The sequence below is a fragment of the Hemitrygon akajei genome, chromosome 29 (assembly GCF_048418815.1).
Source record: "Hemitrygon akajei chromosome 29, sHemAka1.3, whole genome shotgun sequence".
Taxonomy (NCBI): domain Eukaryota; kingdom Metazoa; phylum Chordata; class Chondrichthyes; order Myliobatiformes; family Dasyatidae; genus Hemitrygon; species Hemitrygon akajei.
The window spans coordinates 46,481,704-46,508,597 of record NC_133152.1 but is presented as its reverse complement, the minus strand read 5'-3'; the positions used below and the strand labels follow the sequence as shown (position 1 = coordinate 46,508,597).

General features: G+C 43.3%; 1 protein-coding gene across 2 annotated transcripts in view; it reads left to right on the top strand.

The window, feature by feature from the left end:
* The first annotated feature begins 466 nt into the window (after window positions 1–466).
* Window positions 467–26,894, top strand: part of ddx19a (DEAD-box helicase 19a) — a 46,565-nt gene continuing 20,137 nt past the window's right edge. Inside the window, exons 1-6 of one of the 2 annotated variants that reach the window (XM_073032336.1) lie at window positions 467–588; window positions 3,657–3,708; window positions 10,865–10,960; window positions 13,018–13,153; window positions 24,453–24,545; window positions 25,106–25,208. In XM_073032336.1, the coding sequence (XP_072888437.1) occupies window positions 532–588; window positions 3,657–3,708; window positions 10,865–10,960; window positions 13,018–13,153; window positions 24,453–24,545; window positions 25,106–25,208 (537 nt within the window). In that variant the 5' untranslated portion in view covers window positions 467–531. Of the gene's footprint in view, window positions 589–3,656; window positions 3,709–10,861; window positions 10,961–13,017; window positions 13,154–24,452; window positions 24,546–25,105; window positions 25,209–26,894 lie in introns of both variants that reach the window. The other variant, XM_073032335.1, reaches the window with a different exon arrangement.

The following is a 26,894-nucleotide window of genomic DNA, read 5'->3' as shown; positions in this document are numbered from 1 at the left end:
GCACTGTGAGCAGTTTTGGCTCCTTATCTATGAAAGGATGTTCTGGTATTTGAGAGGGAGTACTAGATTTCAAGTGTATCCCTTCCAACAGTATCTAGAGTGTACAGAAAATAATCACAGCATTTATAAAGCATTTGAACATGTACAGTACATGAGTAGGAAAAGAATGTTGAGATATGGGCCAAACATGAAAGGTGGATATTTTGTTCAGATTGGACAATTTGGGCTGAAGGTTCTGTTTCTGTGCTGCACTACTCGTTGACTAAGCAACTGGAGGTGATCTGCTCATCTAATCGGCCACAATGTCAGTGCAAAGTGTCACCTTCTCTTAACCTCTGTTAACAGGAGACAAGCTGAACCTGGTTTTCTTTTGCTGATTTGGGGTTCAGCCATGCATCACGGAACCAAAGGTTGGCGTTACGGCGACAGCACGGTGATGCAGAAGGTAGGACTAGACGCGACGCATGCGCTCTGACTGGTGTCCACCGCCTGCTTCGCTCCCCCGCCTTTCCGGTTCGGGCCTGGCGAGCGATGGCGGCTGAGTCGTGGGCGCGGGCGGTCGATCTGCAGGAATCGGCAGCCGAGTCGGTGGGTACGGCCTGGGGAGTGGTCTGGAGGGCGGTGGCGGGGCGCTGAACGAGAGGTCGGGCCGGCGGCGGAAGGGAATCCGGATACGACCCGGCGAAGAGACCGGGACCGGGACTATGGTAACCGCGGGAGGGGAGAGGGGTGAGGTTGAGGTTTGGGGGAAAGAAGAGGATTAGGTGGGAAGTAGGATAGAAGGAGAGGAGGGGCTGGAATGATGCTATAAATGGAGTGGGGAGGATTTGAAGGAGGCTAAAAGGGTTTGGGATTGAGGAGGATGAGTGGGATGAGGCAGAGGGAAGGGGTTGGAGTTGGGGAGGCTTTTGAGAGGGTTTGTTGGAAGACAAGAAGCATGGTTCTTGGGGCAGAAGTGGGTGGGGAGGGAGGCAACTCCAGTGGGATGGGAGGGTGTTTTGAGGATGGTTGGGATGAGATGTAGTAGTGAGATAAGAGAAGGGAATGTGGGGATAAGGAACAAATAAGGAGGGGGTTCAGATAGTGGTAGGGGCATGGTTTCCCCCCAAAGTGTTTGAGTTTGTGTCCTCACTTGGATTTATTTTGATCTACAATTATATTCCTGCGCTAATTCTCCGGCATTGATTCTGTCCACAGATACAGAAATGTTAGAAACACTCATTAGGTCAGACTGCATCTGTGGAAAAAGAGAGCTAGTCAATACTTTAGATAATCTTTACAAAGATTAGCTCTGTCTCTCTACAGATGCTGAATATCTCCAGCTTTTTGTGTTGGCCTGGGCTGGGGAATCCCATGTCTGGGTTAGATGCATTTATTCCCCCATTACTTGTTTGAGCTCCCAGTCTAGACATTCAGACAGTACTGAGCTACTGGATATCAGTTGTCAGATTAACCCTGTGTGTAAATAAAAGATTCTGCACCACTGTTGAATAAAGGGTGCAGATAATTGCTGCAAACGTTGGGCGCCACATTCCTCACATTGGCTACACCAGGAATATTTCAAATGCCATCAAATATTTTTGTAAACACTAGAGGTGGTGCAGATTCTGCAAATCCAGAGCAATGCACATGCAAAGTGCTGGAGGAACTCAGCAGGTCAGGCAGCATCAATGGAAATGAACAAACTGAAGTTCCATGCCCTCTCGTGCCACAATGAGGCCACTCTCAGGTTGCAGGAGCAACACCTTATATTCTGTCTGGATAGTCTCCAACCTGGCAACCTGAACATTGATTTCTGTAGATTCTGGTAATTTCTCCCCCCTCCCTTCTCTCTTTTTCCATTCCCCACTCTAGTTCCCCTCTCACCTCTCCTCATCTGCTCATCACCTTCCTCTGATGCCAATTGATTTTCCCTTTCTCCCATGGTATATTTTCCTCTCTGTTCAGACTCCTCCTTCAGTCCTTTACCTTTTCACCTATCACCTCCCTGCTTCTTACTTCATCTCCCCTCCCCTGTACACCCACTTTCCCTCTCACTTGGTCTCACCTATCATCTGCTAAATGGTACTCCTTCCCCTCCCCCACCACCTTATTCTGGCTTCTGCCCTGTTAAGGGGTCTCAACCCAAAACATCAATTGTTTATTCCACTCTAGATGCTGCCTGACCTGCCAAGTTCCATCAGATACTTTCAGGTGTTTTCTCAGAACATGTAAAATTGAGAATTGGTGTATTACAGTGATATGTACTGAGATACAGTAAAAGCTTTTGCTTGTGTGACATCCAAACAAAATGGATTTGTACTACTTCCACATTCCCGGTAGTGCAAAGATGAAAAAATTTACTGCACAATATAAAGTTACAGGGAAAGTACGATGCAGGTGGACAAAAAGACATAAATGGAAATGTTATACAAATTAAGATGAATTTGAAAAGACATTTCTAACAAATCTGGACATCTGTGGCAGGTTCCATCTCGAATGGAACCAACTGGCATTTGAGATGGAAGTGAAAAGTCAACTGCGTTGATTAGCTGGGATTGTTCAGAAAGCAATCATGGCAGATTTTGTTTCATAAAGACCTTTAGTAAACCAGACTGATTTTTGAAGCCATCTTGACAGTTTTGAGTTCATCGTTACAGTTCTGAGCAGTAAATTCCAGAATTAACCAAATTCATGTTCCTCCACTGTTATGGTGTTATATGAATTCACAATTCAAAGTAAGCTTATTCTCAAAGTTCTGTATATGTCACCATACACTACCTTGAGATTCACTTTCTTGTGGGCACTTACAGGACAAAAAAAAACAATAGAGTTTAGAAAAAAAACAAAGACTGACAGACAACCAATATGCAAAAGAAGACAAACTGTACAAATAAAAAATACTCAGAACATGACTAGTAAAGAGTCCTTGAATGCGTAGATCATAGAATCATTTCAGAGTTGAGGTGAATGAAGTTACCTCCTCTAGTTCAAGAGCCTGGTAGTTGAGGGGTGATAACTGTGTGGGACCTGAGGTTTCTGTACCTCCTTCCCGATGGTGTTTGTAACAAAAGGGCATGGTCTGGATGTTGGGGTCTTTAATGGATGTTTCTTCCTTGTGGCAGCACTCCTGTAAATACAAGAACTTGATCATTTGTGTTGGTTTTGAGGTTGCTGAGAGCATAATTAAACAATTATATGATCATGCTTTCCATGGCTTGTTTTTCTTGTGCCTGCTGCTGTTTTGATACCCCTTTTTTAAAATTGAAACAAACACCATTGTCAGTGAAGAAAAGGTGTCTCCTTTGTCTCAATATTACCTCCTGATTATGTTCCCTAAATTGTTCATTTATTTTCCCTTGCATCTGCAACAATACCTTATTCTAACTGCCTCAAACTTTATGACAAAATGCTTGATAGAGAGTCAGTCGTTCAGTAGAAAAACTGGAGGCGGATATACCAAGGACCTGATCAGAAGTTTGCTGAGATGTCGAGTTGGTGGAAGTTTCTAAAGGTGGATGTCTGTGGCAAAAGTTTGAATCTGAATTGCTTTTATGGATTGTAAAGTAAAAGAGTATCATGTTCAGTCTCTGATCCTCTTGCTCTTTCCCGGTTACAAGTTCAGGGTGCTTGCCATTCCTATTTTCTAAACAAAGCGCCTTTTCTTTTAATCGCAGCTGAGCAACCTGAAACTGAAAGAAGAAAGTTCAAATGCTGAGCCAAAAGAAGGTGAGAATCAGCTCTTGGCATTTTTCAAAGTTCAAAGTTTTGAATTATCATCATTGTATGTCACTATGTTCCCTCTAAGCTGCGTGGGTGTGCAGTCGAGCAGTAACCGAAATGCTCCTACGCTCATAGCCCTTGTGCTGCGCAGCTGGAGTTTTCTTTTAAATAATCTTAAAATAATTTTGAAATTATGCTAATATAATTTTGAAATCTGTTAATATAATTATGAAATGCCCTGTGATTAATGATGTGTTCATGAATATAATCCACAAATTTTCTAAATAATAAACATACCACAACCTTTACTTTGAGACATTTTAGAGCTTTGATGTATTTACATTGTCAGTGTTTCAAGTTACAACACTGTTACATATTGAAACAATAAACACAGAATGGAAGTTGGTAGCTCATTGTTAATAAGCTGCCAGCCTGCTGAACGCCAACACCATCTAGACAAAACATTTTTTGTCATCGTGCTTGTAGGTTGCTTTGATTGCTGGACCGTGTTTCCTTGTGGGTTGTGCTTTCTGTTTGCTTGATGTGCATATTATGGAAAAAAATTAAATTGTTGTGTAGTTTTCAGGATGTGTATGTATTTTCTGCTCAGAGCAATGGTTGGTCCGCACAGCTGTTTAAAAACAAATAGAGGGAGCATTGCCATGTACAACAAACAGTGAGATTCATTCTCTTGTGGATGTTCACAGTTAATAGAAAGAAACACAATAAAATCAGTGAAAAACTACACATGACAGGGGCAGACAAACAACCAATGTGCAAAAGACAACAAACTGCAAATAGGAAAAGGGAGAAAAATAATAATAATAAAAAATAAATAAGCCATAATTATTCGAACACGAGTTGCAGAGTCTTTAAAAGTGAATTGCTTGGTTGTGGCAACATTTCCATGTTGGGGTGAGTGAAGTTACCCAGTGGTTGATGGTTAATAACTTTTCCTGAACCCGGTGATGTGGAACTTAAGGCCCTTGTACCTCAAGTCCCAGAGCAGCAGGCTCAGGAAAAGTTACTACCCTTTCTGATGGTAGTGGCGAGAAGGGAGCATGACCTGGATGATGGATGCTGCTTCCCGTGACAGTGCTCCTTGTAAATGTGCTGAGTGGTGGGGGGGGTCTTTACTTCTGATGGACTGGGCCGTATCCACGACTTTTTAAGATTTTCTAAGCACGCAGAGGCAGCAGGAGAATGGTGAGCCAAAGCGTTCTCCAATATTATTAGATCAAATCTGTTACAAGTTTAAATACAACAATTAATGTAGCCTATTTTTTTGTATTTCAACTGATCACAAGAGAAATAATTGAATTACTTTATACACTCAATAGACAGTAGGTGCAGGAGTAGGCCATTCAGCCCTTCTAGCCAGCACTGCCATTCACTGTGATCTTGGCTGATCATACACAATCAGTACCCTGTTCCTGCCCTTTCCCCATATCCCTTGACCCCGCTATCTATAAGAGCTCTATCTAACTCTCTCTTGAAAGCATCCAGAGACTTGGCCTCCACTGCCTTCTGGGGCAGAGCATTCCACATATCCACCACTCTCTGGGTGAAAAAGTTTTTCCGCATCTCTGTTCTAAATGGCCTACCCCTTATTCTTAAACTGTGGCCTTTAGTCCTGGACTCACCCATCAGCGGGAACATGCTTCCTACCTCTAGCGTGTCCAATCCCTTAATAATCTTATATGTTTCAATCATATCCCCCCTCATCCTTCTAAATTCCAGTGTATACAAGCCCAGTTGCTCCAATCTTTAAACATGTGACAGTCCTGCCATTCCGGGAATTAACCTTGTGAACCTACACTGCACTCCCTCAATAGCAAGAATGTCCTTCCTCAAATTTGGAGACCAAAACTGCACACAATACTCCAGGTGGGGTCTCACCTGGGCCCTGTACAGCTGCAGAAGCACCTCTTTACTCCTATACTCAATTCCTCTTGTTATAAAAGCCAGCATGCCATTAGCTCTCTTCACTGCCTGCTGTACCTGCCTGCTTGCTTTCATTGACTGATGTACAAGAACACCTAGATCTCGTTGTACTTCCCCTTTTCCTAACTTGACTCCATTTAGATAGTAATCTGCCTTCCTGTTCTTGCCACCAAAGTGGATAACCTCACATTTATCCACATTAAACTGCATCTGCCATACATTTGCCCACTCACCTCGCCTGTCCAAGTCACCCTACGTTCTCATAACATCCTCCTGACATTTCACACTGCCACCCAGCTTTGTGTCATCGGCAAATTTACTAATGTTACTTTTAATCCCTTCATCTAAATCATTAATGTATGTTGTAAACAGCTGCGGTCCCAGCACTGAACCTTGTGGTACCCCACTGGTCATAGGTTGCCATTCCGAAAGGGACCCGTTAATGTTTGTTTCCTGTCAGCCAGCCAATTTTCAATCCATGTCAGTACTCTGCCCCCAATACCATGTGCCCTAATTTTGCCCACTAATCTCCTTTGTGGGACTTTATCAAAAGCTTTCTGAAAGTTCAGGTACACTACATCCACTGGCTCTCCCTTGTCCATTTTCATAGTTACATCCTCAAAAAACTCCAGAAGATTAGTCAAGTATGATTTTCCCTTCGTAAATCCATGCTGACTCGGACTGATCCTTCTACTGCTATCCAAATGTGTCGTAATTTCCTCTTTTATAATTGACTCCAGCATCTTTCCCACTACTGACGTCAAGCTAACCGGTCTGTAATTCCCTGTTTTCTCTCTCCCTTCTTTCTTGAAAAGTGGGACAACATTAGCCACCCTCCAATCCGCAGGAACTGATCCTGAGTCTATAGAACATTGGAAAATGATTACCAATACGTCCACGATTTCTAGAGCCACGACTTATACACTCAGTGGTCACTTTTATGTACTGCACTTCCTGTACCTAATAAAGCGGCCACGGAGTGTTTGTGCGGGATCTTCTGCTGCTGTAGCTCATCCGCTTCAAGGTTTGACATGTTGAGCATTCAGAGATGCTCTTCTGCACACCGCTGTTGTAACGTGTGGTTATTTGAGTTACTGTCACCTTCCTGTCAACTTGAACCAGTCTGGCCATTCTCCTCAGACCTCTCTCATTAGCAGGGCACTTTTGCCCACAGAATTGCCACTCACTGGATGTTTTTTGTTTTTCACCCCATTCTCTGTAAACGTTAGAGTCTGTTGTGTGTGGAAACCCCAGGAGATCAGCAGTTTCTGAGATACTCAAATCACCCTGTTTGGCACCAACAATCATTCCATGGTCAAAGTCACTTAGATCACATTTTCTTCCCCATTCTGATGTTTGGTCTGTACAACAACTGAACCTCTTGACCATGCTTTTATGCATTGAGTTGCTGCCACATGATTAGATATTTGTATTAATAAGCAGGTATACAGGTGTAGCTAATGAACTAAATGTATCACAGCCAAATTTCTGAGTTTAACTACATAAAAGTTCTCAAGTTGTTTGTGGTGTATTGTTAATAGAAATTGTCGCAATCTGACAATAACTAGTCTTCCATTGCTCTGTGAGTGTGAAGGTTGGTTCAAGACCCAGTAAAGTAACTTCTTGAACCTGGTGCTATGGGACTTCTGGCTTCTATATCTTCAATGGTAGCACCGAGGAGGGAGCATGGCCCAGAATGTAGAAGTCCTTTATGATAATATGCTGTCTTCTTAAGGCAGCCTCTCTTCCAGATGCTTTTCATGGTGGGGAAATTCCAGAGCAGTTGAACTTACAGACAGAGGGGCCCAGATGGGCACTAAAGATATAACAAGGACATTATCGTTTAACCAATGAGTTGCAACTTTCTCTTTACAAATTCAGTCAGCTAATAAGCCCATTACCCCTACTGGGGCATAGGCCACCGACAGTAGCTGACCAGAATCCTCTGTCCTGGGCCAAAAGTTGATTGGCCCTGTAGCTTCCACCTTCACCACATGACTTCATACGTCTTCTAGGCAAAGATCCTTCCTTTCCCAGGGATGAGGTCTTTGGAGTTTCTGTTGGCCTTTCTCTAGCATCGGGTTTTGAAGGGATGGAGTTGCTAGCCTCCATGCCCAACCCTCTTCCTTTCTTAGCCGGGCTTGGGACTGTCCATGGTGGAGTTACTTCATTACAAAGCTTACAATTGAAAAAAGTTATTGTTAAACAAAAAGAACATTACAGTAGCGTATCATAACTGTTGAATATAATTTCTCTAAAACAGGATATTGGATTGATACATCACTTGGTCAGACTTAAATCTATACCCCTGTTACATGTAAATATCAGATGGCATGAATCTCCTCTATCTGAGAACTGTAGTGTCCTGATCAACACACACAAAATTCTGGAGGAACTCAGCAAGTCTATGGAAAAGAGTAAACAGTTGATGTTTTGGGCTGACACCCTTCTTCAGGATTGGAAAGGAAGGGGGAAGAGGCCAGAATAAGAAGTTGGGGGGAGGGGAAAGAGTGCTATTTAGTAGGTGATAAGTGAGGCCAGGTGGGTGGGAAAGGTAAAGGGCTGGAGAGGAAGGAATCAGATAGGAGAGGACAGTGACTATAAAAGAAAGGGAAGGAGGAGGGGCACCAGAGGGAGGTGATAGGCAGGTGAGAAGAAGTAAGAGGCCAGAGTGTGGAAGAGAACAGGAGGGAAGGGGCAGAGAAAAATGTTTTTGCCAGAAGGAGAAATCTATATTTATGCCATCAAGTTGAAGCTACTCAGACAGAATATAAAGTGGTGCTCCTCCACTCTGAAGGTGGCCTCATTGTGGCACAAGAGGAGGACTGACATGTCCAAGCAAGAATGGGAATTGGAATTAAAATTTTTGGCCACTGGGAAGTTGGGCCACTTTTGGCAGATGGAGTGGAGGCGCTCTATGAAGCGACAGGTCTCACCAATGTAGAGGAGGCTGCATCGGGAATGCTGGACATAATAGACGACCCCAGCAGATTCACAGGTGAAGCGTTGCCTCACCTGGAAGGACTGTTTGGGGCCTGAATGGAGGTGAGGGACGAGTTGAATGGGTGGTGTAGCACTTGCAGGAGTGCATGCCGGGAGAGAGACGAAAGGATGGGGAACCATAGAGGGAGCAATCCCTGTGGAAAGTGGGAGGTAAATATGTGTGGTGGTAGAATCCCTTTGGAGATCAGAAATTCTGGAGAATGATGTGTTGGATGCCGAGGCTCATGGGGTATCCCTACGACTGGGACAGCGAGCATGTTGACAATGTTTTTTACTTTTTTTTATTGTGGATGCCAAATTACCTCTAATTATGAAACCTTCATTACCCTTCTGTGATCTTTAACAAACTCGACACTGCACCGACATGCACCGTGAAGTTTATTGTTTTGTGGCAGCAGTAGAGTGCAAGACAAAAATTACAAAAATTTAGATAAATAAATAGTGTGAAAGAAGAATAGTGGGGTAGGTTCATGGACCATATAGAAATCTAGTAGTAGAGGGGAAGAAACTGTTTCTAAATCATTGAGTGTGTGTCCTCAGGCTCCTGTACTTCCCTCCTGATGGCAGCATTGGGAAGAGGGCAAGTACCGGATGGTGAGGGGTCTTAATGATGAATTCTCCTCCTTGACATATTGCCTTTTGAAAATGTCCCCGATGCTAGAGAGGCTGGAGCCCATGGTGGATATGGCTGTGTTTACAGCACTCTGCAGCTTTTTTCCATCCTCGCATTGGCCCCTCCATACCAGGCGGCGATGCAACCACTCCGAATGCTGTCCATCGTACATCTGAAGCAATTTCCAAGAGACTTCCATGACATACCAAAGACTTTAGCATGGATAAAGCAGTGGCTGATGGGCAGAAAGCAAAGAATGGGAATAAAGGGAGCCTTTTCAGGTTGGCTGTCAGTAACTAGTGGTGTTCCACGGGGATCTCTGTTGTGACTGATTATTTTTATGTTGTATGTCCGTGATTTGGATGATGGAATTGATGGCTTTCTTGTAAACTTTGCAGATGATATGAAGGTAGGTGGAGGGGCAGGTACTTTTGAGGAAGTAGAGAGGCTGCAGAAGGACTTCAGCAGATTAGGAGTGGCAGATGGAATACAGCGTAGGGAAGTGTATGACCATGCACTTTGGTAGAAGAAATGAAAAGGTGACTATTTTCTAAATGGTGAGAAAATACTAAAAACTGAGGCACAAAGGGACTTGGGAGTCCTTGTGCAGGATTCCCTAAAGGTTAATTTGCAGGTTGAGACTGGTGAGGAAGGCAAATGTGATGTTAGCATCCATTTCAAGAGGACTAGAATATAAAAGCAAGGTAGTAATGTTGAGACTTTATAAAGCACTGGTGAGGCCTCACTTGGAGTATTGTGAGCAGTTTTGGACCCCTTATTGCAGAAGGGATGTGCAGAAATTCGAGAGAGTTTAAAAAGTTCACGAAAATGATTCCAGGATTAAATGGCTTGTCATGTGAAGAGTATTTGATGGCTCTGGGCCTGTATTCACTAGAGTACAAAAGAGTGAGGGGTGACCTCATTGAAACCTATCGATTGGTGAAAGGCCTTGATAGAGTGGATGTGGAGAGGATGTTTCCTGTAGTGGAAGAGTCTAAGACCAGAGGACACAGCCTCGGAAGAAAAGTGCATCTTTTTAGAATGGAGATGAGGAAGAATTTCTTTAGCCAGGGAGAGGTGAATCTGTGGAAATTCTTGCCACAGGCAGCTGGACAGGCTAAATCTTTATGTATATTTAAGGCAGAGGTTGATAGATTCTTGATCAGTCAAGGCATGAAGGGATATGGGTAGAAGGCAGAAGATTGGGACTGAGTGGAAAATTGGATCAGCCATGATGAAGTGGTAGAGCAGACTTGATGGGCCAAATGGCCTGATTCTGCTCCTGTATCTTATGATCTTGTACCAATTCTCCTTAAACACTGAATGAAATGTAGCCACAGGCATGCCTACTTTGTGATTGCATCAGTGTGTTGGGCCCAGGGTAGGTCCTCTGAGATGTTGACATCCAGGAATTTGAAACTTATCACCCTTTCCACTGCTGACCCACACTGCTTTGTGCTCGACCAACTTCCCCTTCTTGTCCTCAATCAATGCACTAAGATTGTCAGAATACCATGGAACCAGCCATGCACAATAATTGAATTATGTTTATGTTCTGGGAAGGTTTTGCTTTCATTTTATTCAATAATTCTATTTTAGCAGTCGTAAAGCAAGATCGTTCAGATAAAGTGGACAAAGCCAATAAACCAGACAAGAGTGGTGATAGTGAGAACGCCAAGCCAGATGAAGATGACAGAGGTATTTTAAACGTGCAAATTTTACATTTTATACTAATCTAAGTACGTTTAAACCAAATGTTCTGACAGGTGAGTGAAAAGAGACACATGCTGTTTGGTTTTTAAGTGCAGTATTGTGATTTATCTTGTTCATCGTCCAGGCCAACCTCCAACATTTAGTACAGTCCTGTGCAACAGTCTTGGGCACATTATTATATATCTGGGATGGTCAAGACTTTTGCACAGTACTGTATTTGTCAATGTGGAGCGGAGAGTGAATTTGTTAATCTGACGGGAACAAAGGATGTTAGGAATGCAAGGATGGAACACTGCTGGAGGGGTGTGGGGTATGTGGTAGATAAGGAGTGCCAGGGATGGGTGTGGTGCCTGTATACACACATCCAGCCCTGACACACCAGGCAAAGTAATTTGATTGCAAATAATTGGAATTAACAATGTACAAAAAGGATGGGTTGCACTTAAATCCTGGCAGGGAGATTTGCTAAGGCTATTGAGGAGAGTTTAAACTAGTGTGAGGTGGTTCATTTTGGAAGGTCAAATATGATGGCAGAATATAGTATTAATGGTAAGACTCTTGGCAGTGTGGAGGATCAGAGGGATCTTGGGGTCCGAGTCCATAGGACATTTAAAGCTGCTGCACAGGTTGACTGTGTGGTTAAGAAGGCATACGGTGCATTGGCCTTCATCAACCGTGGGATTGAGTTTAAGAGCCAACAGGTATTACAGCTATATAGGACCCTGGTCAGACCCCACCTGAAGTACTGTGCTCAGTTCTGGTCACCTTACTACAGGAAGGATGTGGAAACTATAGAAAGGGTGCAGAGGAGATTTACAAGGATGTTGCCTGGATTGGGGAGCATGCCTTATGAGAAAAGGTTGAGTGAACGCGGCCTTTTCTCCTTGGAGTGACAGAGGATGAGAGGTGACCCGATAGAGGTGTATAAGATGATGAGAGGCATTGATCGTGTGGATAGTAAGGGGCTTTTTCCCAGGGCTGAAATGGCTAGCACGAGAGGGCACAGCTTTGAGCTGCTGGAAGTAGGTACAGAGGAGATGTCAGGGGTAAATTTTTTACGCAGAGAGTGGTGAGTGCGTGGAATGGGCTGCTGGTGACAGTGGTGGAGGTGGATAAAATAGGATCTTTTAAGAGACTCCTAGACAGGTACATGGAGCTCAGAAAAATAGAGGGCTATGGGTAACCCTAGGTAATTTCAATGGTAAGGACATGTTTGGCACAGCTTTGTGGGCCGTAGTGCCTGTATTGTGCTGTAGGGTTTCTATGTTTCTAATTGGTTTATTGATCATTACTGAATGTCTCTATGGTGCTTCTTGTTCCCTCCTCTCTCCCTGTCCCCTTCCCACTCTCAGTCCACAATAGAGACCCATATCAGAATCAAGTTCATCAGCATTCACATATGTCACAATTTTTTGTTTTGCGACAGCAGTACAGTGCAATACATAAAATTGCTATAGTTCTGTGCCAAAGTCTTAAATAAGTGCCTAAGACGTTTGCACTAGTGATCAGGTGAACTTCTTAAGCCTATCACCCCTGCTGGAACATAGACCACCAACAGCAGCTCACAATTGTCCTCTGTGCTGGGCCAGTCTTTCACGTTGTCTCCAGGTGTAGCCCATCTTCCTCTCCTAGGCATGAGGTCTTTGGAGCTTCTGTTGCCGTTTCTGTGGCTCTGTGTTTTTATGGGATGGGGATTGCTAGCCCCATGCGCACCCCTCCTCCTTTCACAGCCAGACTTGTGGCCATCACCTAGTGATCAGTAGATTAGGTTTGAAAGCTGTTTGTAAGAAATGTGTATCCGTTCTCCCCGTAATCAGATGGGTTTTCTCTGGGTGCTCCTGTATCTTTCCATGTTCCAAAGATGTAAGTGTTAGCAAGTTGTGTTGGTCATTGACGCAGATCATGCATTTTACTGTATTTTTTGATGTATGTCTGATAAATAAAGCTACACTTCAATTTTTTAGCATTTCTTTTAAAGGGAGTATTATTGAAGTAGTGCTCTGTTTCCTATCTGGTGACCATTTTAACTTCTGCTTTTACAGAGGACAAGGCTGCCCAGTCCTTGTTGAATAAACTCATTCGTAGTAACTTGGTTCAGTCGTCACACCAGGTGGAAGTGCTGCAGAGAGACCCAAATTCTCCACTCTACTCAGTGAAGTCATTTGAAGAGCTCCATTTGTAAGTTTTACCTCTATGCTACTGTTCCTGTCATTGCTGTCAATGAGATAAAGTATAAATTTGATCGAGCTTTGTGTAGCCAAACAACTACTTACTGTGCCTCCTTTTAATGCTTGCTGAGATGGTTTGTTTTTTCACCACACTGATTGAAATTCAACACAATTTATTCAATATTCATGATAGTTCATAGTCATTTTTCAGTACGTAAGTGTAAAGGAGAATGAAATGATTGTTACTCCAGATCTGATGCAGCATAAAGAAGTACAATAAATGCAATACTGCGCAAACATCGTAGGCACATGTATATAGATAGTGTGCCTCCAACTTTTACACAGTATCGTGCTTATCAATGTGGAGTAGAGTGCAAGTTTGTAAATCTGGCGGGAGCAAAGGATGCCAGGAATGGCGAGGGTGGAGCATTGTGGGAGGGGTGTGGGACAGGTGGAAGAGCAGGAGTGCCAGGGGCAGGGGTGGTGTGGGTGCAAACACATCCAGCCCTGAGACACCAGGCAAGGTCATTTGATTCCAAACAATTGGTTTATTGATCATTACAGAATGTCTCTCTGGTGCTTCCCACTCCCTTCCCTTTCCCTACCCATGATTTCTCTCTCCCTGCCCCCTTCCCACTCTCAGTCCACAATAGAGACCCAGATCAGAATCAGGTTCATCAGCATTCACATATGTCATGAAATTAGTTTACAGTGCAATACATAATAACTGCAGTACTGTACGAAAGTCTAAGGCACCCTGGCTATGTATATGTGCCTGTGACTTTTGCATAGTACTATATAAATAAAAACAATCCTAAAAAACGCAATGTACAAGTAACTGCTGAGCGTATGTTCATGGTCTTCTGTTGCTGTAGCCCAGCCACTCAAGGTTTGATGTGTTGTGTGTTCAGAGATGCTGTTCTGCAAACCACTGTTGTAACACGTGGTCATTTGAGTTACTGTTGCCTTCCTGTAAGCTGGAACCAGTCTCCCCATTCTCCTCTCACCTCTCTCATTAACAAGCAATTTTTTCCTGCCGATCTGCTACTCACTGGATGTTTCATTTTGTTTTTTGCACCATTGTCTGTAAACTTGTGAGAATTATGCATGGCAGCAAAGAGACAAGCATTACATGTTGGTCTGGCTAGTGATACCCACTTCACATAAATTAACTTAAAGTAAGATTTTGCCACAGCTCTAGGGATATTAGAGTGCAGAAACTATGGAAGTTGTCGACATGAACTTCAGGGCCCAGTTTTAAGGTGTTTGGAAGTAGGTACAGAGGAGATATCGGGGTAAGTTTTTTACTCAGAGAGAGGTGAGTGCGTGGAATGGGCTGCTGGCGACGGTGGTGGTGGCAGATATGATAGGGTCTTTTAAGAGACTCCTGGATAGGTACATGGAGCTTAGAAAAATAGAGGGCTATGGGTAACCCTAGGTAATTTCTAATGTAAGTTCATGTTCGGCACAGCATTGTGGGCCGAAGGGCCTGTATTGTGCTGTAGGTTTTCTATGTTTCTAAAATCCCAGGAGATCAGTTCCTGAGATACTCAAACCACCCTGTCTCGAGCCAACAATCATTCCACTGTCAAAGTCACTTAGATCACATTGCTTCTCCATTCTGATGTTTGGTCTGAACAATAACTGAACGTCTTGACCATGACTGTATGCTTTTATGCTTTCAAGGTTTTTGTGCCTGGTGCTTCTGGTTGATTTTAGTCCCAGAGTCCCACACTTTGTCACATTTAATCTACAGCTAAGAAGAACTTCTCACTTAAAACAATTAAACATTGTCAGCAGAATTTCAGATGGTGACAAGGAGGTATACAGGAGATATACAGGACCTGGTGAGTGGTGTTGCCACAACAGCCTTGCACTCAGTGTTTGTAAGACCAAATAATTGATTGAGGATTTCGAGAAATGGAGGTCAAGTGAAGACCCACCTTTCCTCATCAAGGGGTCAGCAGTGGAATGGGTGAGCAGTTTCAAGTTCCTGGTGTCAGCATTTTTGAAGAACTGTCCTGGGCCCAACATATCGATGCATTTATGAAGAAGGCATGCTATATTTCATTAGGAGTTTGAGGAGATTTGGTAGGGTCATCAAAGATTCCAGCAAATGTCTACAGCTGTACCATGGAGAGCATTCTAACTGGTTGCATCACTGTCTGGTGATCCACTCTGCAGGATTGGGAAAAGCTGCAGAGGGTTGTAAACTCAGCAAGCTCCATCATGGGCACTAGCCTCGCCAGCATCGAGGACATCTTCGAAAGGCAATGCTTCAAAAAGGCATCATCATTAGGGGCCCTCTTCTCATTTCTACCATCAAGGAGGAAGTACAGAAGCTTGAAGACCCACACTCAAATTTTTTTGAACAGCTTCCCCTCTGCCATCAGATTTCTGATTGTGAAGTAAACCCATGAACATTACTTTAGTATTTTTTCCTCTCTTTGCACTACTTGTATAATGTTTTTATTTTTTATTGTAATTTATAGTATATTTTATGCACTGCACTGTACTAACGCACAAAACAAATTTCATGACATATGATAAGCCTGATTCTGATGTCATTGAAGATGCTTCATCAGCCATTCATAGTGAAAGGTGCAGCCTGTGAGAGAGCTGTGGGACTCTGATGAATGGCTTGATACAAGCTTCATGCAAACCAGTGCATTTTGCTCCTCTAATCATAAAAGCGCAGTCATTTTACAGAACAACTTGGATGGTTCCAAATTGTTGCAAAAGAATTTTTCAAACTGGCAGAGTTACACCTGTAAACTCCTAGTTTATTGGTTCGTATGACTCAGTTAGAAGTACAACTCTGCTGGATGTGATGTGCAGGGAATGAGGCCTCCACTGGTTAGCCATGGTTGTTGCATTCCAGCTGTCTATATGAAAGCCAGGACAGTACGATATGGAGAGCAAACTGTTCCCTAGAAGCAGGCTCACCCTCTCCATGCAGCTGTTGAATCCAAAGGAATGCAGAGACACCAGCAGCAATGTGTATGTTTACAGTCAGTATTGAACTCTGTAGGGACTCCAGCTCCTGATCTTTCCTCGGGATTTACTTTGGGAGCCTTCCCCATGAGTGATTATAGCCGCAAGGCAACGGAAATTTGAGATTGGAGTTTTCCTGCTCCTAGATGAACTGCCAACCACAGCTGACAAGCCCCATCTGCCCGAAGTGACTAATCTTGGTTTTCAGAGGTTATTTAAGATGGATGCTATAGGGAGCATTTAATCGGTAGAGGGAGATTATCCCCACTGTAAAGAAGGGAAAGAGCAGCAGATTAAAGATGGGGGTAGGGTGAAATCTGATGTTGAAATTGATTGTGTTCAGGAAGGTGTAGCTGGCTCCTCCCTACTGTACATCAACGGTTTCTCCCTGGAGAGAGTCAGGAACACTGAATTTCTTGGAGTACACATCACAGGTGATCTCACCTGGTCCCTCTATACCACCTCTGTGGTCAAGAAAGCACAGCAGTTCCTCCACTTCCTGAGGAGATTGAGGTGAGGGAAACTCCCCACCCCCATTCTTAGCACATTCTTCTGGAACACCATCAAGAGCATCTCAAACTCTGATATGGGAATTGTGTATTCAATTGTGAGGCCTGCTGAGCGAATCATCGGGGTCCTTCTTCCCTCCGCTTCCCCCTCCCCACTGCACCATTTAGGGCAGACTACAGAAGGGCTGCGTTCATGGTATGTTCCACATCATCAAGGACCCCTCCAATCTGTCCTACAATCTCTTTGACTTACAACCGTTAGGCAGAAGGAATCACAGGATACAAACAAGGCATGTTAGGCTGGATAACAGCTTCTTCCCCAAGGCTAGGAGACATCTGAACACCCTGCTATTACCCCATACACATTATTTAATACAGTCCCAGTACCATTATTGTGTTGTATATTTAGTTAAATGTTGTATAGTATATGCTCTCTGTAAACATAAATCTGCAGAATATATTTTATTATCTGTTGTTATTATTATTGTGTATGTGATATATATGTTTTACACCTTGGTCCTTGAAGGTTGTTTCATTTACCTGTATACATGCATGCATTTGAATGACGATGAACTTAAAATGAGAAGCAGGTAGATCACAGCTCTATAGAAAATGTCCTTTGGAATGAAGTCTTTAGTTAACAGTGAACTGTGCAGAATCCACATATTCCTCGATGTTAACTTGCTTGCCATTAGTAACAACCTTCCTGAACATTCTTAAGTTTGTATTTATTGGAGCAGTGCTGCAGTGCAGAGAATGCACCCTTGGGCCAGGTTTTCACCACCTTTACAACTGCTCAGACCTGTTTGCTGGAATTAACTTCACAGATAAGTGATCTGAGATTATGTGGGGTCGAGGGACTGCTTTATAGACAGCTGGTATGTCTGTGTAAAGCAGGTCAGGTGTATTTTCACCTCTGGTAGCAAAATCAGGCTTCTGGTGGAATTTAGGCAGGGTTGTCTTTAGGTTTGCGAGGTTAAAATCACCTGCGATCCCATGCAGGGGTTTGGTTTGAAAGTCACTGATGGTGCTGTGGAGCTCATGCAGTGTCTCGCTGGCATTAGCGGGGTGTTGGGGGGGGGGTGACATATACCCAGTTCCCTGGGTTGCTGGTGCTGTAATAGCATTTCACTAACCATTATGATATCATACCATCCCAATCCATTATTGGTCAAACCATAAATTTCACCAATGAATATAGGAAATTTTATTTTTTTAATTTAGAGACGCAGCATGGAATAGGCCCTTCGAGCAGCGTCGCCCAGTAACTCCCGATTTCACCCCAGCCTAATCACGGAACAGTTTGCAATGACCAATTAACTTGCTAAGCAGTATGTCTTGGACTTTAGGAGAGAACCGGGGAACACCCACGCAGTTGCGGGAAGGTCGTACAGACTCATTACAGGTGATGTCGGAATTGATGTTTAAACTCCGCCCTGAGCAGTAATAGTGTTATGTGAGCTGCCATGCTTCCATGGTGCCGTTGACCAAGTCCGTAAGTTTCACTTGCCAGCATAGACTCTGCCTCTAGCTACATATCCAGGTGCCTTAATGGGGCATCTCCTGGATTTTATCGCATCAGTGTAACATTGGCCAGTGTCCAACAAGTAACCTGCTTTGCTTCAGCTTCATGGTCTTTAAAAATGCTTCCTCCCTCTTTCCAGGGGACAAGAGAAAACTGGCAGAGTTTCAGTGCAGGACCAAACACAAACACTTAAACCAGGATTTCCAACCTTTACACCCTGGACCCAATTCCATTAAGCAAGGGATCCGTGGAACCCAGGTTGGGAACCCCTAACTTAATCTAATCCTTTAAGTGTAATTAACACCGTACTGTCCACTCTCCAAAGATAAAAGTGGTGCGGTAACATTGCCGTTAGCACAATGCTTAACGTCACCAGCAATTCCCGCTGTTGTCTGTAAGGGGTTTGTACGTTGTCCCCGTTTCCTCTCGGTGTTTTGGTTTCCTCCCATGTTCTAAAAATGTACAGGTTAAGGTTAGTAAGTTGTTGACATGCTACGGAAACCCGGAGTTACTTGCGGGCTGCCCCCAGCACATCATCAGACTGTGTCGGTCGTTGACACAAACAATTTATTTCACTGTATGTTTTGATGCACATGTGGCAAGTAAAAGCTTTTTTACTGTCTTTGATCTGTTATTAATCTGGCCCTGTTTTCAGAGTATTACTCATCATTGCCTCATTCTTGAATCAGCACTTTTCTTACATTTGTCTTCTCACCTTTAACATAACGGCAGACTGGCAGGCTCGACAATGGGTAGTCAAAACTGCCCATTGCGTCACTGGCAGCAGTCCAGCCTCCATCAAAGACATAAACAGTCTTGAATGAGTCATCACTTTTGTGACTATTTTGAAATATCGCAGTTACATGATCGTTGGGCTAAGGCATTTCTGTTGACCATCATTTCTCTCCTGGGTGTGATAACAGTATAGTTGTGTTTCCTTCATTCCATACGCCAGGAAATTTGTTTTGTGACAGTAGCACAGTGTAAGATATAAGAGTTTGTAAAATGGGATTGTTAAATGTCATTTCCTGTACATAAGTGTAAAGGAGAACAAATGAGTTGTTACCCCGATCGGATATTGCACAAAAAAACACAATAAGATATATATCACAATAATAATTACTGCAGCTAACATACCATCAGCAACTGGTTATAAGTAAATATTCGCAAAACTGCACTATGTTGTCTGTAAACAAGAAACAGCTCGGCCTGATACATTTTAAATTTTAGTTGATGACTTTAATCAGGCCTGTTTGAAGAAAACCCTGCCCAGTTATCACCAGCAGGTAACCTTTTGCACCAGAGGTCCCAACACACTGGACCACTGCTACACTACAAGTAGTGCCTTTCGTTCCTTCCTGAGACCGCATTTTGGCAAGTCGGTTCATCTGGCCGTACATCTGCTACCTGCATACAGACAGACCTTAAAGAATAAGACTTCAGAGAGGTGGTCGCGGGAGCCAGAGGAACAGTTACAGGATTGCCTTGAGTCAGTGGACTAGGCTGTGTTCAAACCTTCTGCACCAGGGTTGTTACAGACTATTAATATAGCTGTGGATGAGTGTGTCCCCACAAAATCATTCAAGGATTTCCCCAATCACAAGCCCTGGATGAACAAGGAAATCTGAAATCTGCTGAGAACCAGATCAGAGACATTCAAGTTTGGAGATCAAAAATGTTGAAGAGGTGCAGGTATGATTTCTGGAAAGCCATCTCACGGGCGAAATGGGGATTCTGGATTAGACTGGAACCAATGAGGGATGCTCGACAGTTGTGGTAGGATTTGAATGCCATAACCTCCTACAAAAGTTAAATCTTCCGACATAAGGGACAGTGGAGTTTCGCTTCCAGATGAGCTCAATGCCTTCTGTGCTCGCTTTGATCACCGGAACAGGGCGGAACCCTAGTGCACGCCCATGTGCGGACACACTGGCTGGTGTGTTCACAGATACCTTTAATCTCTCACTCCGACACTGTCTGGTACCCACCAGCTTCAAGCAGGTTCCAGTCGTACTGGTGCCCAAGGAGAGCATGGTAACCTGTCTAAATGACTATTGTCTTGGGCACCTACATCCACGGTGATGAAGTGTTTTGAAAGGCCGGTGTTGAAGCATATCAGCTCCTGTCTGAGTGGCGACTTGGATCTGCTCCAATTTGCTTACTGAAGCAACAGGTCTATAGCAGATACTATCTTGTTGTTTTCTCACAACCCTGCAACATCTGAACAGCAATGATGCATACATTAGGATGCTCTTTATCAATTACAGCTCGGCATTTAACATCAGCAACCCCTCAAAGCTAATCAGTAAACTTCAAAACCTAGGACTCAAAACCCTCTTGTGCAATTGGATTCTGTATTTCCTCACTTGTAGACCCCAGTCAGTTTGGATTGGTAAAAACATCTCCTCCACAATCCTCATCAGTACAGGAGCACCGCAGCAATGTGTACTTGGCCCCCTGCTCTACTCGCTTTACAGCTATGACTGTGTGGCTAAGTACAGCTCTCACACCATCTACAAGTTTGCTGATGACACCACTGTTGTGGGCTGTATCAGATGGGGTGATGAATCAGCATGCAGGAGGGAGATTGAAAATTTGGCTGAGTGGTGTAATAACAACAACCTCTCATTCAATGTCAGTAAGACCAAGGAACTGATTGTAGACGTCAGGAGACAGAAACCAGAAGTCCTTGAGCCAGTAATCATCAGAGGTAGAGAGGGTCAGTAACTTTAAATTCCTCAGTGTCACTATCTCAGAGGACCTGGCCTGGACCCATCATATAAATATAATTGTGAAGAAAGCACAACAGCGCATCTACCTCCTTGATTAGGCATGAAATCAAAAACCTTGGAAAGCTTCTCTCGATGTGTGGTGGAAAGTGTGCTGACTGGCTGCATTACGGCCTGGTATGGCATCACCAATGCCTTTGGGTGGATAATCCTACAAAAGGTAGTGGTTATGGCCCAGTACATCAGGGGTAAAACCCTCCCAACCATTGAGCACATCTACATGAAATGTTGCCAAAGAAAAGCAGCATCAATCATCAAAGATCCTCAGGACTCTCAACACCAGGCTCAAGAACAGTTACTACCCCTTAACCATTAGTCTGTTGAACAAAAGAGGACAACTACACTCATTTAAGGACTCTTTTATTTTGTTATTTCATGCTTGTTATTTATTTGTATCTGCATTTGCATTTCATCCTGTTTACAGTTACTGTTCTATAGATTTGCTAAGTATGCCCACAGAAGAAGAATCTCAGTTGTATGTGGTGGCATGTTTGTGCTCTGATAAATTTTACTTTGAACTTTGAGAAAAATCAGTAAATGTAAATAGTTAAGATAGTTTATATGTACTGTGCAAAAGGCTTGGGTGCATATATCTATAGCTTTTGTACAGTACTGTAGTAATTTTATGTATTGCACTGTACTGCTGCTGCAACAAAAACAAATTTCATACCATGCGTGGGTGATGATAAACCCGATTCTGATATGGGTCTCTATTGTGGACTGAGAGTGGGAAGGTGGCGGGGAGAGGGGAATCATGGTTTGGAAAAGGGGAAGGGACGGGGAGGGAGTAGGAAGCACCAGAGAGACATTCTGTAATGATTTGGAAACAAATTGCTTTGCCTAGTGTTTCAGGGTTGGGTGTGTGTGCACTCGCGCCAACCCTAGCCCTTGGCTCCCCTCACTCGGTTCCCAACATCCTTTGCTCCTGGCAGATTTAAAAACTCACTCTTTGCTCCACGTTGACAAATATAGTACTGTGCAAAAGTCTTAGGCACTCTAGCTATATACAGTGCCTATAAAAATTATTCCCCCCCCCCCCCCCCCCCCTTTTGGAAGTTTTCATGTTTTATTGTTTGACAACATTGAATCACAGTGAATTTAATTTGGCTTTTTTGACTCTGGTCAACAGCAAAGTGAAAACAGATCTCTACAAAGTAATCTAAATTAATTACAAATATGGAACACAAAATAATTGATTGCATAAGCATTCATCCCTTTTAATATGACTCACCAAATCATCACTGGTGCAACCAGTTGGTTTTGGAAGTCACATAATTAGTTAAATGGAGATCTGGTTTTGGAGACCTGTGTGCAGTCAAGGTGTTTGAATTGATTGTAGTAAAAATACACCTATATCTGTAAGGTCCAACTGCTGGTGAGTCAGTATCCTGGCAAAAACTACACCACAAAGACAAAAGCACACTTCAAGCAACTCCACAAAAAGATTATTGAAAAGCACAAGTCAGGAGATGGATACAAGAAAATTTCCAAGTCACTGAATATCCCTTGGTGTACAGTTAAGTCAATCATCAAGAAATGGAAAGAATATGACACAGCTGTAAATCTGCCTAGAGCAGGCTGTCCTCAAAAACTGTGACCGTGCAAGAAGGGGGCGAGTGAGGGAGGCCACCCTATGACATCTCTGGAGGAGTTACAAGCTTCAGTGGCTGAGATGGGAGAGACTGCGCAAACAACTGTTGCCCGGGTGCTTCACAAGTCACACTTTATTGGAGAGGGGCAAAGAGAAAGCCACTGTTGAAAAAACTCACATGAAATCTCAGCTAGAGTTTGCCAGAAGGCATGTGGGAGACTCTGAAGTCAGCTGGAAGAAGGTTCTATGGTCAATCGGTCAATAAATAAATAAACACAAATAAAAAGTGACAAGCCATGAGAAAGCTCTTCATTAAATTAGGTGGCTCTGACATTTAACTTGACATGTTGGCGTATTTGTTGTGTAATAATCTCACAGAGTAGGTTTATAATTGGCAAATTAATTTCAGCGTGGTGAGACATTGCGTTTTTGCCACAGAAGGAACTTTGAAGATGTTTCCACATTTTTTAGGAAAGCTGTCTTGTGTGATATTTTGAATAATAACCAGCGTGCACGCTTGATAGTCAACCTAATTAAATCTGTAAATTGGAAATAAATTACAGAATTGTCTGTGCACTGTTCCCTGATCAGCTTGCATTAACAGCGTGGGGATAATCCAGCATGTCTGCCCTGTAGATTGGGAATGCAGAGAGATGAGGTGAGAGTAATATTTCCACAAAGGAAGGAAAATTGAGTTCAAAGTAATTTTGCTATCAAAGTATGTATGCACTCAGTGGCTACATTATTAGGTACTCCTGTGTTCCTGCTTGTTATTGCAAATATCTAATCAGCCACTCATTGCACGAAAGCATGCAGGCATGGTTAAGAGGTTCAGTTGTTGTTGACACCAAACATCAGAATGGGGAAGAAATGTGATTTTAGTGACTGACGATGGGATGTTTGTTGGTTCCAGATGACGTGGTTTGAGTATCTCAGAAACTGCTGATCTGGGATTTTCATACACAACAGTCTCTAGAGTTTACAGTGAGTGAATGAAAACACTTTGTTAATGAGAGAGGTCGGAGGAGAATGGCCAGACTGGTTCCAGCTGACATGAAAGCAACATTAAAATGGTGTGTAGAAGAGCAACTCTGAATGCACAACATTCAAACCTGGAAGTGTGTGGGCTACAGCAGCAGACCATGAATATCCACTTAGTGGCCATGTGTCTATTAGTTATGTCTATGTAGCTAATAAAGTTGCCACTGAGTGTATGTCACCATATACAACGCTGAGATTCATTTTCCAGCAGGTACCAGGAATAGCAGCTAGTTTAATTAAAAGAGAAAGTGAGTAATAGAAATTTTTTTGTGAGGATGTTTTAGAGTTGACTAGGATGTTTTGCTGAGGCTTGATCAGGTATTGGTTTGACCACATGGGTGATTGTGAGCAGTTTTGGGCCACAGAGATATGCTGGCATTTTGAGAAGGTCCAGAGGAGGTTCGGGAGAGTGATCTTGGAAATGAAAGGTTTAATGTATGAGGAGCATTTGACGGCTTTGAGTCTGGAAGAACAAATGCGGATCTTATTGAAACATGTCAAATATTGAAAGGCCTTGATAGAGTGGATGTGGACCAACTGTTTCTTATAGTGGCTGAGCCTAGGACCAGAGGGCATGGCCTCAGAATTGAGGGATGTCCATCTAGAACAGGGATGAGGAGGAATTTCTTTAGCCAGTGGATGATGAATCTGTGGAATCGATTACCACAGATGGCTCTGGAGGCCAAGTCATTGGATATATTTAAAGAATAGGTTGATAGATTATTGATTAGTCAGGGCATCAAAGGTTACAGGGAGAAGGCAGGACAACGTGGTTAAGATGGATAATTAGTTAGCCATGATGGAATGGCCTAATTTTGCTCCTGTGTCTTATGGTCTGTTTTTGTTTTCTCTCATTATAGGAAGAAGGAACTTCTGCAAGGTGTATATGGAATGGGATTTAACAGACCTTCAAAGATCCAGGAGACAGCATTACCCATGATGCTTGCAGAGCCGTATGTTTATTCCACTAATGTTAAATCGTGTTATAATGTGCAGCTGATCATTTCAAATACGATTACTTATTTTACCTGATGTATATAGAACAGTATAGCACAGGAAGAGACCAATTAAATTAGTAATCAAATGGCCAGCAACATCCCTTCTACTTACACAATGTCCATATTCTTCCATTTCTCTCATATTCAATGCCTACGTAAACATACATTAAAAATCTCTAATGTGTCGGACTCTATCACCGTCCCAGGCAGTGCATTTCAGGCACTCGCCACACTCTGTTTAAAAAAAAACCGCCCCTTCCATCTCCTTTGAAATTACTCCTCTCACTTTAAATGCATGACCTCTGGTATTAGACATGTCAACCCTGGGAAAAAGATACTGTCTGTCTATGTCTCTCATAATCTTATAAATGTCTATTAGATCTCCCCTCAGCCTCTGCTGCTCCAGAGAAAACCCAAGTTTGTCCAACCTCTCGTTACTACACATTCCCTCTAATGCAGGCAACCTCCTGATTTCTTTGTGATATGAACTCCTTGTGTTCACGTTCTCTCTGCAGCCCACAGAATCTGATTGCGCAGTCTCAGTCGGGTACTGGGAAGACAGCGGCCTTTGTCCTGGCTATGCTCAGTCGCGTGGATCTTACACAAAGACATCCACAGGTACAACAGTGCATTATTTGTCCTGTATTAAGCCCATCACCCCTACTGGGCATAGGCTGCCAACATAATGTTTTATTGTGTTATTTATTTAATTGGGTTCTCTACCTAGTTTTAGGACTTGCGTGAAGATCTGATCACATTTTAGGTCATACTTATGCAGAGCTAGAGAACATTCTACAGGGTTCACAAACTTTCTAGCACCACTGTACCAATGTCGGAATTAGCACCAATTAGCACCACTTCAGTCATCCACATTTCTTTATGTGTAACGGGAGAAGCTAGTTTTGTTTGCTCTGTTTTCACGGGTTAGCTTTATTTATCACATGTACGTCAAAACATTTAGTGAAATGTGTCGATTTGTATCAAATCAACGAAGATGGGGCTGGGCAGCTTGCAAGTGTTGCCACACTTCTGGTGCCAACATAGTTTGCCCAAATTCACGAACCCTAACCATACGTCTTCGTGGGAGGGAACCAGAGCACTCGGAGGAAACCCGCCCGTCATGGGGAGAATATATAAACTCCTTACAGGCAGCGGCAGGAATCAAACTCAGATCTTACAGGTAGCTGCTGGAAAGCGTTGCACTTACCGCTACACTACCGTGTCACCTTGTCTGTCAGATTAGTTCCACAGTGGGAAGAACTGTTATGTTTTCTTCCCATGTGGACTGATGCCAATGAGACATAAATGTAAACTGGCACCTAGGCAACCTGTGATTAACAACCCATGAACAGGAGGCAGCCATTTAACTCCTTCCTTTTCGAGCCATAGCCACCACTACTTTATAATTTCCTGTCAGAGTCACCTTATGTACAGACACATCATTTTATGGGTTGTTACGCACCCCGTAACTGGGTCACTTACCAGCAAAGATAGAGAGGTCCGTTGAAGTCTGATGGTACTATTTTTAACAGTATTTATTGATAGAAATACACAAAAATAATGTCAATGCAAACATACATATAATATACGTCGTCAATACTAAATCTAAAAGCGCGGGTATAATAATAATAAGAAATAGCTCTATCGTTGTCTAGGGGATAATGTATTGTCCGATGGAAATATAAAAGTCACTTTAGTTCAGTCAAGCTGTAGGCTGCAGCCTTTGGTTGGAGAGAGAGACGGGTTAAAACTTGCCCATTCCTTTTATGATGTCCATCCTTCGAGAGTCGTTGGGAGTTGAATTCCCCGTTATTAGCTGAAAACCGTTTTTCCGTGGCAAAGGCCACCGATTCCGGGTAAATGGAAACGGACGCAGGTGGCCTTCCACCGGCTTTCGCTATTATGGGATCGCTAGCATTTCTTCTGGTGCGTCTGAGGGGCTGTTCCCACAGACCCTCTTTTTATCCTGACTCACAGGGTCTCAGTTGTCAATCAGGTTGGGATGATGCAATCCCTCCACCAACCTCCCCCTTGGTTCATTGCCTGGGGCTTTGATGCATAGTACAGGATGCAATACACAAGTCCGTCTCCAAGAGACAATAGCCGGTATCAATGGGTCCGCCTTTTGGAGGCCAGGACACATTCCAACCCTTTTGTGGATTCTGCATGTCTTTCTCTCATTTCCTGTGTCCCCTGAACTGACTTAATAGTGATCTTGCGATTCTCACAAAGGAGGGGGCTACCCCGCACCCTTCGGCCCCTCAGAGCTGTGGCACATTCGTAACAGGGTATACAAATAATCTA